The 13,520-nt window shown below is 41.1% G+C and overlaps 1 protein-coding gene across 1 annotated transcript in view; it reads left to right on the forward strand.

Moving 5' to 3' along the window:
* AFF3 (ALF transcription elongation factor 3) overlaps positions 1–13,520 on the forward strand; it is a gene marked incomplete at both ends in the record, with an annotated part of 311,403 nt that overhangs the window by 225,616 nt on the left and 72,267 nt on the right. Inside the window, one exon of the mRNA XM_083885208.1 lies at positions 1,086–1,137. Within this exon, the coding sequence (XP_083741334.1) occupies positions 1,086–1,137 (52 nt within the window). The remainder of the gene's footprint in view (positions 1–1,085; positions 1,138–13,520) is intronic.

The following is a 13,520-nucleotide window of genomic DNA, read 5'->3' on the forward strand; positions in this document are numbered from 1 at the left end:
CGTACAGGGAGGAGGTGAGGAGAGCGTGGTGAGGCTCTGTGCTCTTTTAAGACACAGCACACCATGTAGCCCATGTAAGAGTCATGCTTTTCAGGCACACTCTTGGAAGATCTAGGCACAAGTACAAGGAGGTGGTTTGAAATTACTACATATGTCTTCTTGCAATACTTACACTCCAGGGACCACCCACGTCACAGGATGTGTTTGAATTGCTCACCAAGCTTTCTTCTGGAGCCGAGAAGAAATTACAGATTCTTTTTTCCCAGAGTGCAAGAAAAATTAGCAACTTTCTGAATTATTACTATTATTACCGAGGCACTTTTTAAAAATAGGTCCTATTCTCTAAGACTTTTCAAGCACTGGAGGAAATCTTTGCACATCTTCAACTCCTTTAACTGCTGGTTACCTAATCTTAAATTGTAAAAAAAATGTTTGGAGGTAAAACCAGATTCCTCTTCTTTGTGAACCAGTTTAAGAAAGTTGAAGAAAGGATATGGGAAGGGAAAATGAAATCCTCATTAGAAAAGATGCATTATTTTCTGTATTTACAGGACAGTGAAATCCTGTGGATAATCTTGGCGCTGAAACAATATATTTTAATTTTAATTGTTCCAGTCAATGTCAATTTTACATCAAACATGCAGTAAAGTAAAAGTGGCCTTTGGGAAACATCATGAAGCTTATTTTGTGCTGCAGTATTGCCAGTGTAAACATCTACTTCTGTTCTGTAAGCTCAAAGCCAAATGGACAAAAAATTTCCTCTCAGGGTGATTACTGACTTGTCAGCATCAAAAATAGGATTTTTAGCATATAAAAATTATTTGTCAGTGATTGTTAAAACAAGCATCTTTGCAAAATCCATTATTACGCTAATAAAAATTTTCTTTTAGGCAGCAATAGTAGGAAATCAGTTAAAAAGTTAGCTGATAGCACCTGGAGAAGACACAAAGTGTCACAGCTACAAAGTTACTGGGATAAAATATATTTTCTTTCTATTTACATTATTAAATATTTACAGTAGCTCTGAGAAAATATCCAATCTAAAGCATTTTGATAAGTTATAATTTATTTTGCTTGCTTTCCAGAATGCTAGAAGATGACCTCAAGTTAAGCAGTGATGAAGAGGAGAATGACCAGGTAAGAACCAGACAAGTAACGTGTCACTTGAAGCATGTTTCATGTTGAGACTGAGCTACTGCAAATATTTTTCTAATGCTTTTTCTAAACATACATAAAGGTTATCAAAATACATGGCAGTACTGTAACTGGAGTAACAGATGTTGCTGCTCAGAGCCAGCCTGCCTGTGCTAACTGCTGAATTGGTAGGGAACAGGCTGCAGTGCTCTTGATTTATTACCTTGATGCAACCCAGAAGGTTTTTGTATCAGCTTCCTTCTGATTTGAATTTGTTTTGTTTTAAAGAGTGGCCAAGGAGGGGAGAAACAGGAATTCTGGATTAAGGGTTCAGGCCAGCTTTGCAATCATGAGTTGGCCCTGGGGATTAGCTGCTGGGCTGCTTATCTCTTACCTGCCTCCAGCATCCCCCCAGCCCTGGCCTCTCCTCTGAGCATTTTTGGTCCTGACTCTGCATGGCCTATGTCTGCTAAGAAAGCTAAAGGGAATTGAAAAAGCCTTGGCTGTGCATTTAATTCACTCTGAAACACAGCAATTACAGCAACTACCTGACTGGCAGCAGATACACCATGCAATGTTTTCCATGTGTCAGGGGAGCTGGGTTTTGTTGGCTGTAGGAGGTGTCTCCCAATTTTTCCTTAAAATATTGCTGTGTTTTGTCTAAATAATTAAGGACTCAGCAGAATAGGGCTGGAGCTTGACTTTCCCATGACCAGCTGAGTGCCTTGTTGCCAAGCAGTGCTATGCTGTGTTCTCTCCTTCTCAGTATCCTGGCATGGATGATTTGGTTGGGAATGAGAGGCCAAGACCCCCTTCCCTTCCTTCTTTTCCTAAAATGCACAACCCATGCCTTCACTAGAGTATTTGAGAGCAGTACTGCTCCTGGTTGCATCTCACAGATATAATGTGGTTTTCTGACTTGGCTTGGGTTGGAATAGACTCAATTTTCTTCCTAGTAGCTGGTACAATGCTGTGTTTGATTCAGTGTGAGAACAGTGTTGATAAGTCCCTGATGTCTCAGTTGTTGCTAAGCTTGCCCTGAGTCAAGCACTTTTCAGTGTCTCCTGCTCCACCAGCAGCAAAAGCTGAGGGGGCTCCTGGCCAGGACATGCCCCAAACTGGCCAAAGGGATATCTCTTCCACAGAACATCATGCCCAGTGCATAAACTGGGGGGAGTTGGCTGGGAGGCACCAATCACTGCTTGGGAATGGGCTGGGCATCAGTCAGTGGATGCTGAGCAATTGTATTTTGCATCACATGTCCTTTTTTTGGAATTCATTTCTCTCTTTTTGGTGTCTCCCTTTTCATTGCAGTTATTATTCTTATAAAGTTATTATTTTATTTATTTTATTTCAACTGTTAAACTGTTCTTGTATCAACTCACAAATTTTTTTTTACTGCCTCTCCTTCCCATCTGACTGGGGCAGGGGGAGTGAGCAAGTAGCTGCATGGGACTGTTGCTGGCTGGGGCTAAGCCACGAGAGCTTCAAATATGATTATTTCAATCATGAGTAACTGGAATACCTAGATGGTTAGGCTGAATGGTTATCTAGACTTCTGAAATCCATGAACTTAGACAAATAATTCTAGGTTCATAGCATAGGCACAAAGTTCTTCCAGGATTTTCTTTAACTCTTGTTATTGGATATCTCTATTTTACAATACATTCCAAACAACAGGTAAATCAAAACTTTTTAATATTTATACTAAACCTTTGTTTCATCTATTTTGAGCAAAGCTTCTTGGTGCTAAGAAGATTCAGCACATAGATTCTATTATTTGCATATTTATACAATTTCTTTTTGTTTAACATATTTCATCCTGAAACACTTCACATTTAATTACACTTCTTGCTTGTCTAGATAGTTTAAAATACAGCTCACAGACAGCATAGGACAAAGTAAAGTGAGGCATAGAAGGGATGTCTGAAGAATGACAAAAGCAGATCAAGCCATGATGTTACAACCAAGAGCTGCGTGTTACGAGCTGCTGGCCAGGAGAGATGTCCTTTAGGCAGGGAGACAGGATGTCAGAGTGAATGAAACAGGCTGGGAGACCCAAGGAGAAAAAAATCTGGTTTGCTTCATAGCAAGCAGAAAAGGACATGTTAAAGTGTTTATTGTGCATAAAGAACATGAGTAGGTTTAGGCAGAGAAGGGATTGTGGAAAAGTCCTGCCAATCAGCCCAGCACACGTGGACCTCTGGCTTTGCATTATGACTGGTAACTATTAACATCTTCTGCATGCTCATGTGCTACTCAAGGTCTCTGCTCAGTCACCAGGGCTCCAAGATGCAGTTGACACAAGCTGTGTCTTTCACCTTGGTGCTCCAGCAAACTCTGCGGAACCAGGACAGAGCTCACCACCCACAAGGCAAAGAGCAGGGCTGAGATCTCATGACTCACTTCTAATCATCACAGGCCATAGCATGAACAACCTTTGGAGATTACTTAGTTATTTGGTCCCCTTTCCTATTCACACTTTTTCCTAACGTTACTCTACAGACAAAAATCTCCCAGAGGCACAGGCTGGCTCCTGCTGTGTGAAATGCTTTGTAGAACCTTAGCTGAGACCTGCAGGTTTGCTTAATGAACAATCCTAAATAAATATACCTGCTGAAAAACCAAAACACTACCTTTCCATCCACCTTGCAGGAAATAAACACAAAAAAAGAGTAACACAGACTCTTCCAATAACCGCTCAGATGGACCCGTGTTTAAATGTCAGCAGAACTCATTTCCTTTTACTTCCTAACTCAGAGGCTTTTAATCTCTTATCTCCTGAGCTCAGGAACAGGAAAGAAAAAAATCAGAGATGAATGGATAGGAACATGAGCGATTCCCTGATACTCCTCATGTAATAAATTAACCTTTGAGCAATCAGACTCCTTCAAGTAGTCCAGTTTCTCAAAGAGCTGAAGATGAGCTGTGCACAAGCTCGGAAGATTCTAATTTTGCTGATTTCTAAATGGGGAACTTTAGAGGGAAAACTTTGGAGGAGATTTTGCATTTATGTCTGAAATTGCCAAGTAGCGAATGGGAAGTTTCTGAAGCGGTGCAAAGGGGGACAGGTGCTTCTGTGCTCCCAGGGCTAGCATTTGGAGTGCTATGACCAAACCAAGGAATGTGAGCCACGGACAAGGGAGGTCAAATGCAAGACAGAAGCATGATTAAAAGCTTCAAGACTGAAGTGGGGAAAGCATTCCCAACCCTTCCCTCAACACCAGCAATTAAGGTAGTGAGAGTCACAGGCCCAGGAGAAGCCAGAGAGGCTGGATTTGAGCTGAGTACGTGTGCGCCCACAGTAATTATATTATCCACACATATTAGTTTCATAATTTTAATTACATAAATGTATTTTTCCTCTTTAATGAGCATAGTTTATCCATTTAAACTGATCATTTCAATTTTACAGGCAGTGATCATAGGATCTAATATGCAGAGAGAAAATTTCCTGTTGGCATATTTTACACCACACAGATTGAAGAAAATATACTTTTTAATCCTCAATCAATATCTGAAGAGCATGCAATTAGCAGATACCAAGGTAGTTAACATAAATCTGCAAGTTAAAGAGCCAATTCATTCTGATTTATAACACGTAGAGTAATAATTTCATCATCATCTCTCCCAGAAAGCATCTGAAGCTTTGTAGCATGAAGATGTCAAAATTGTACTTAAGATTGTTCAGAGTACTGAATTGTAGTGGTTATTGCCTTTTGGTTCTTTGAAGTGTGGCATAGCACATGAAGCAGTCCCCATTATAATACCCTGCTCTTCTCATAGAGGTCACTGGATAACTTAAATCAGTCTTGGGTGAAATATTAAAAAAAGATTGTCAATTGTAATATGAACAATTCTCTTTTCCCCCCCCTCACTTGTCCTTTTAAAACATGAACATTTTTTAATAGAAAAGAATTCCTTTAAAGGGAGAAAGATCCCTGGCATCATTTGTGCAATTCATGTCAATCAATAGCCAAATAAATTAACTGACTGGTAGGCATACGTGGAATAATAATCTAACATATTTTTGCAACCCAAGTCTGCTTCCTCATATGCATTTTTTTTGCACAGGATCAGGTTGGTTGCCGCTGAAGTTTTGTGGCTGTGAAAATTTATTACCCACAGAGTCAATCTGCATTCTGGCTGCCAAGTCTGAATAAATAGAGTCATTGTGCTTGTCTGGAATATGTAACCAAAGTTCATCGAGTCGGCTTGACTTTCACATCCCACGAGATTCATAAAAGCCAACACCCTGGTATGTGCTCTTGATTCCTGCCAAAATTTTGTAAAATTGTATAAACAGAAGTTGAAGAAGCAATCAGAACACACTCCCAGGGACATGGCTCTGCACTCTAGCCCCAGCTGATCTCGAGAGGGAAGACACAAGATCTTTCTTTTCAGAAAAAAGATAGTTTGACTACTCTCCTGTGGCGGCAGGTAACCGCAGGGGCTTAAGATGCCCCCCTCGCAGAGTGCACAGGGAGGCAGCAATCAATCCTCTCAAGTTCCCTAATTTTGCTCATGTGTCCTGCACTGAAGGAGGAGATCAGGCAGCATTTGCCTGCAAGCAGCCACCCTCCTCAAGAGAGGACAAGGACAGACTAGCCCTGCACGGTGTGAGCAGTGTAAGCGAAACCAGCCCCTCCACAGGAAAGCCAAGACAAACAGAAAGCCTTGTCATTTCACAGGAGACCTCAGGGGAAAAGCAGCCTCAGAAAGTTCATAGCTTTAGCACAGTAAAACAAAAACTTTTATCAGCCTGATCACCCGAGCCCCAGAGGGTGATGGAAGCCCACCCAGCCTGGCGCCTTCCTGGGCTTCTTGGGGTTGCGTCCCACCCATGGCAGCCTAGGGACAGTCAGGGTGGGCTGCTCGCCCTGGGGGACTTGTCCATGCTTCAGCAACGTGAACAAGCCATGTTGTTGCTTCAACCTGGTCATGGTCAAGCCATAAAAACTGATGCTGGTTCGAGCTACACTTGCAGCTCCCCTGGGAACATACATGCCTACGCTTTGTTCCCATCATGTATGCATTGAGGGTTACTAGGGCGCACTGCTGGAAATGCATCTTTCTGGTAGAACTGTCTGCAGCACAGGCATTTAGGACAAGCCAAATGTGTCACAACACTGCAACAGGACAAAAGTCCATCCATGTGCTAGATGGCAATTGGTGTGGGACTTTTCCCTTTCACTTCTGGATATGGAGTGACAACCAACAAAAAGGAAAGTCATCCTGAAATGAACAGTCACACATCTACCTTATTCTAGAAGGAATAAATTTTCAGTAGAGTCTTTATAAACAGTACTTCTACATATGAAACGTAATATTTCAGCTAATTTGAAGCCACCTGTAATGAATTCTAAAACAATTTGATAAAGGAGCAAAGCTTTCTTTCTGTAAGAACTGTTAGGAGAGCACTTTCCAAAGTCAAAGATTAACTGAGCAGAGCATCAAGACAGGAACATCTAGAGAGAAGAGTTTTATTGGGTAAATTGCAACAGAACACTGCATAGCCCTATTTACTATTAGAACTATTTTTAGACAGTGCTAATTGTGTTCACATATGCCATGTCCAAATATTTTAACCACATTACATCATTTTAGTGTTGTATTCCCTTTTATTCACCTCTTCGTCAGTGCAGTGATGATGCTTGATCAGAAAGGAAAATGAGTGAAAAAGGAGATGAGAATGCTGAGGTCTGGAGGAAAAGCACAGAGCCTGCATCAGTTCTGCAAATGAATTTCTCTAAAAAAAAAAAAAAAAGCCTTGATAAACTTGGAGGAAAATATCTTTCTGATGAGAAGTTTCTCACTCCACTGAGCACAGAAAACTTATTTCATGAAGTCTGGCTACATGCGAGTCTGACTGCAACCAAAACCACACAAATCAGAGATAAGCAAAACTAGAAAAAATTAAGTTTTGAGTAAAGGAATAGCTGGAACCTCAGGTGTTTTTTTACTTAATCCAAATGCTCTGTTCAGCCTCCTGTCACTATAATGTGAGTGTGTTTTTAGACTGGAGGAATAAGCCTTACTTAACTTGGGTAAGTCCATTATTTCCTGTGTATTAGAGAAGCAATTTTTTTGGTATCCAACTTTACTAGAATCCAGAGTAAGATTTAAGCCAGCTGAGCCAAGGCTTTTTTTGTGGTTTGCCAGCTCTGATTTTAAAATCTCCGTGACATCTAAATTTGCACTTCCACAAGGCATGACAAGAAGACCGAGATTGCCTCACTGAAACTGTCAGATGAAACAAAATAAGAGCTCGGTCTTGTCCTGCCAAACTTGGCTCACATCACTGCCTATCTTACAAAATCAGATTCTATAGCTGGCAGGCAGGATCAAGCTCTAAATTTAAATGCCACAACCATACATGACACTGAAAAAAAGTTAGAGATTTGCTTGGATCTTGGACATGCACAAAATCTGGGGACATTTGAACATGGCACTTTGATCTGCATGTTCCTCTCTGGCAAAACTCAAAAATAGACAGAAAATTAAATTTAAATTGTAGGGGCATCTTCCTTGTCTCTTCATGTGGATGCAGTGAGTAAGCTAAGTTTTAGCTTGGTAAATCTCCAAAGCCTGCCCTTTTCCACTCATATCAGTTTTTTCCAAGACTTCTTTCTGTATCTGACGTAACATTCTTAACCCCATCTTCTTGAAATATTTCATTAGAACTTTTTCCCCTTGTGAAGTAGAATTACTGTATGAACATCTGTTTTGACTGGCGTGGGAATGTATCCTACTGCAATCAATTCAGCAGTGTTGGCTAACTTGAGGAATAAAGAAGGATTAGATCCAACATTTCCAGGCTGGATTTTGCTTGTCCCTGTCTCTCATAAGCCTTCCAGCCTGTGCACTTTTCTGCCTGATGCAGAGAGCCCTTGCTGAAGCCAGACACTGTGCCTGAGTCTTGGTCTTGCTCAGTCCTGGGCATGGAGCTCTGTTTGCCTTCAGGAAAATGCATTCCAGCATGCCTGCAAGAGAATGGTTAAATAACCAGCAGTCACAAATAATCAGTGCTGTTTGTTACATCACAGCTATTAAGAGCTGTGAGAGGAGAACACACCCACTTGTGTCTCTCTCACACATGTGCACACACTCAGCATGCACACAAACACACCCTCACAGCCTCTTTAGGAGTGGCCTCTTGCTCCCTGCAAGGCAGAAGGTCAAGCTCACTTATCTTCTCTTGGCCACTGAGCTGGGGCAGGGGTGATGTCAGCATAAGGAGCTGTGTGAAGGAGATGTTGTGCACAGAGGTGGAAGACAGCAGAAATAGAGAGAGGCAGCTGAGAGAATGTCAGAAAACAAAATGAACGCAAAAGGGGAAAGAGGCTAAGGGAAAAAATAATGAAAATAAATTGAGAGGAGAAGGACATTATAAAGGGAGTACGAGGCTATATTAGAGCATGATGAGAAATAAGTAAAGATGTTCAGAAGCCAATCCATCAAAACTACCATTTAAGAAAAAGAGACTGAGGAACCATTGCTACAATTTCTCCTGCACCTATGATGAAAACTGCATCCTCTGAAGTCAGTGAGAGTTTAACCACTGGCTTCAATCAGCCTAGGGTGTTACCCCTGTCTTCTTTTTTATTTCCTCGCACAATCCAAGCAGATATTTAGGTAGTAGCAAATGCATCACAGTTGATTGACATAGCACATCCCTGGGAAGTGTTACCACTATTTGGGGAATTTAGGCTTGTCTTTCCCCTATTTTCACATATATGGACTTCCTGAAAATAAAATCTACTTTAATTTCTGAGCTCTCAGACTTCCCAATAAATCTTTTAAAGCCTGTGGCACAACAGTGACAATTCTTGTCTGCAATAGCCTAAGTGCAAGCAGCACTTCAGCCAAGTGACTTGTTCCTGGATAAGGAGACTACTTCTGTGGAGACAGGAGGTTTTCCAAGGTGACTGCTGCTTTGTTTGCAATGACTGAGACCTTCCTAACAGTGGCATTGGAAATTAACTATTTGATTAATGTAAATAACAAGGATTTTTCTTTTGCTCATCTCCACTGAAAAAGATTAAAGTTAGCTCATCTGTGTTGAAACCTTGCATGGTTTTTGGGGACAGACTGCAGGAAAATTCTGAGCAGATGCAGGACAGAAGACTCAGCATTTACAGATCTATAAAATTTCCTGTATGCTTAATACCTATGCTGATTATACAGCAATTTGGAGATCCAAATCACTTTACAAGTATTAACTACTTAATACAATGCCCCTGAGAGGTATTTAGGTAGAGCTAAGTAAGAATTATTATCTCTATAGAACTGATAGGGAGACTGTGACTGAGATGTGACTTGTTGGAAGCCACACGGCAAGTCAGCTGCAAAGTCAGGATTAGCACTTGGGTCTTTCACTCCCGGGTTCCATGTTCAAGTCACTAGACTGTATTGCCCCTGAAGATTAATAAGGATTAATGGGCAAAGCAGAGAAGAAAGAACAATGTATGCCAAGAATATAATAATAAAACTCCAGGGTGAAAAATTAATAGTGAGGTGTTGAAAGGCCTCAGAGAAATCATGAAATCCAGAAGGAGTTTTACAGTTTCTTAAAAGATGTGGCTCTGATGATAACCAACTCCAAAATGGGAAGAAAGAGAGACCCTTTTAAATCTTACAGTCTGTAAATCTTAAATAAATATGTAACAGACAGTGAAAATCACATTCATACATTTATATTGCAAATTTACAGAGAAACACTCAAGCTGCAGTTTACAAGTGATTTTAAATCCCTCAGAAATCCACACTGGAAAGCAATCCTCAAATAAAGCCCCTAGGAACAGTGAGGAGTACAGAATGCAGTGAGAGAAAGCATGTTAGGAATCATGATAAATTGCCTGACCTGATCTCCTCGGGCAATTTCCTGTGACCACAAGATACTCATGGGCATTTAAACAGGGCAAGTCTGTGGGTGCAAGAGATTTCCATTACCTCTGTTTTCAGCCCTGATGAGCAGCTCTGCACTCTTCAAGGAGAACACTGGAAACTGGAGAGGGTTGCAAGACATGGAGAAAGATACTTAACACATTGGGAAAACATGCCTTGGAGCGAAAGATATCCACACAATGAATTGAGTTTGTCTAGAGCAGGGCTGCTGGCTGGCTGGATCACAGTCTATAAATACCTGTGCAGGGAAAGGAGCTGGGAGGCTGCAGGGCAGCTCTGTCTCACAGGCACAGGTCTAACTTCCAGCACAAGAAGGTGTTTATAAACTCATCTTACTGTGGAAGGTGAAAAACTGTGCATGGGGTTGGACCGAGGTGGGTTCACAATAAGAGGATTAGCCAGAAGTTTTGGTCTTGGGTCCACAACAACACCCAGGTTTGAAGCAGAAAAAAACACTCTGTGGAGTCCCATCACCCAAACTGCAGCATGCTATCAGGTTGTGCCCTTCACAAAAATTTCTTTTTGGCTTCACTAGCTCAAGAATAAACCACATTTGAGCTAAAAACAAACAAAACTTTCAGAAATGAAAACAGAATCAACATGGAAGACATGTGAAGAGTGAAATGTGAAAGAAGACAGATATAAAAGTGTTTTTCCTGGTTTGGTTCCCAAATGGCAGTATATAGTAATGACATCTTTCCTTAACCCTGGCTTGGAAAAAGTGTGTCTACAGCTCATTAACTGCAGTCCAATACAGGGTGACATCCAGCATTCTGGGTGGTTGCTAATATGAGAGCTGCTGACTTAGAGCATAAATGGTTCACTGCACAGTTCCAGGGCAGCACCTACCACCCAAGGAAGACAAACAAGATGCTCTAGAAGCTGTGCAATTTACTCATGCACAGGCAGCTTGTACTGCTTCACTGTCACCAAAGAAATTATTCAAATTCTCACCACATGTACACCTGTGCTATCTCAGGGAAGTCTCTGGTGTAACTCCACACAATCGCTGTGACTGAGCTCTCTCACAAAAACAGCAGTTAATCCACAGGACAGGCAAGATGGAAAGCAAAATGCCTGAATCTGCCAACAGCCAATTTATTGGCTTTTATTTGCCAAAGGTTGATGTGGGTGAGGTATAAGGAAAATGCATCTACAGTCAGCCCGCAGTGCCTCCAGGACAGTCTTCCAAGCCCAGCGAACATACTTCAATAGTTTTCATTTGTTTCTTATCCAAAAATGCCTGTGAGCCCAGCAGTTTATGAAGCAATCCTTTTGCAACGAATTTTAAAAAGAGGGATTTCTGGGGAGCACTCTTAACACTCCTGTATCTCCATCTCAATAGCTGTATTCAACCCGTTCTGCTCACTGCTCAGTCCCAATTACAATGAGCTAGCTCACTGCTCAGTCCCAATTACAATAAAAGTATTTAATTTCCTCTCTGATTTCCCTTCAACAACAGATTGCAACTTGTCACACTTCAAGCTAATTTTGGTAGCTCATTTAACACATACTGAAACCTGAATATGTTCCCAAGCTCTGGCTCATTGCAATAAAGGATGGAGAAAGGAGATGAAATCTCTGGAGACTGAGAACCCAACCATGATTACTGCTGGTTGAAAACTTGTTTTGTCCCAGTAGTCTTGGGGTACAGCTAGAATCTTCCATGAATGATTAATAAACTATAGACAGATCAATTAAATTCTGCCATTAATGTATCTGAACTAACTCAGCTGGGGATCAAAGAAGTCTAACCAGCCACTGTCCTGTAATTTGTAATTCTTGATGTACTGAAACAGCATAGTTCATACTCATTTACTGTAGCTGGTTTCTCTAGCTCGAGTATCTGAGACACCTGAGTGGTTATTTTTTTTCCCTTCCTTGCTTCCTACTCATCATATAAGTTCCTATGTCTGAGTTGGCCTCCAATATCCATGTTCATATTGAAGAGAACCTTCCTCCATTTAGTAACCCACTGATTGCAAGAACTGAAAATTCAGTATTATGTTCATTGCTAGTGAACATGTTCTACCACTTATCAAGAGAATATTAAGCTTCCCATAAAGCACTTTTTAGTGCTAGGTCTTGAAGATATTTAAATTCTGTCAGCAATATCAAAATTATTTCTTGTCCCTGATTTCTATAACCAGCATAGTAACTTACTTCCAGGAGTAATAAAGACTGTAGAACATATTCTCAGCTTTCTTGATGGATGATGAGTTGGCCTCAGTAAAGTTGTTAACGATGTAAAATAAAATGCAAATTAAATAGCACAATCAAAACGTAGCTATTAAAAAAATAGTCATGCAGGCATTATATGATACGAAGTACCACCCCTTTGCTTACATTGTTACATAGGTAATACCAGCATATTAGAAACATAATAAATCACAATAAACTGTTTCTATAGCTGTGAGTTCCTCAAACTATGGGTCATAACCCTTCATGGGGATTCCTGAATGAGTTTGAATGAGATCACAAACTATTAGCAGGAAGTGAGGGCAGATATTTCCCCCTAATTTGAGCAGCCTAGTACTGTGGCAAGCAGGGGAACAGGAGAGCAGACTGTAATTAGTGGCTGCAAGTATTTATACTTGCTAGGGAACTGCTAACTACCTTTAATTACAACAGCTCACTTTCTCCAGGAGAGGGGAGCAATATAGGCTAGAATTAAAATTGCTGGATAGTTGCTAACTACCTTTCATTGCAGGCAATACATCTGTTTCTCCAGGGAGGAAGAATAATCTTGTGACTGGATCTTATTCCCCCATTATTTCGAAATGGGGCCATTACCAGCTCAGGGGGTCACACAAATACACAATCCAACACAGTTCTATTTCCAGCCTGTGTAAGAAAGAAGTCAATAGTCTCATTTAGAGAATGTGTGACCACTAGGTAAAGACTGAGGTGCCCCATGCAATCTGCATTGCACCTCTGTGAAGAAAGATGTTTATTAAAGGACTTAAATGAGAGGGTAATTGAAGTTAGAATTATCTCACTGAAATGCACTTGTACATTTCTTTTTGTGTCCCTGCCTATCATCTCAATCCACTTTTTTGTCCAGAAGGGATCACCTTTTCAAAGCTTTCAGCAAGTGAATTCATCAAGATGGAAACTGAAAACTGGCACTTGAGGCTGCAGTTCCACTCACTGTCTCCTGGCTCAGATAGCACCCCAAATGGTCAAGACAAGGGACATCTCCTCTTCCCTCTGAGGGCAGCTTTCCTCGAGCCTGGAAGAGACATTATCCAGCTCATCTTCCTCTCAAAATTAGGGATTTTAGGGAAATACAACAGTGATATGAACCCCACATCCCATTTTAGGGGCTTTTAGCATCATCAAAGTTCACATTTGCTTTCTTGTAATCTCTTCAATATCCATGAGGCTCGTGGCTGCAGAGCAAGCTGTCTCCTTCAATGCCTTCTGGCTACCACACCATGTACCTTTCTCCAGGAGTGCTCTGCAGCTCCAGAAGGGAG

Source organism: Zosterops lateralis (genome assembly GCF_965231275.1).
Source record: "Zosterops lateralis genome assembly, chromosome: 2".
In the NCBI taxonomy this organism is placed as follows: domain Eukaryota; kingdom Metazoa; phylum Chordata; class Aves; order Passeriformes; family Zosteropidae; genus Zosterops; species Zosterops lateralis.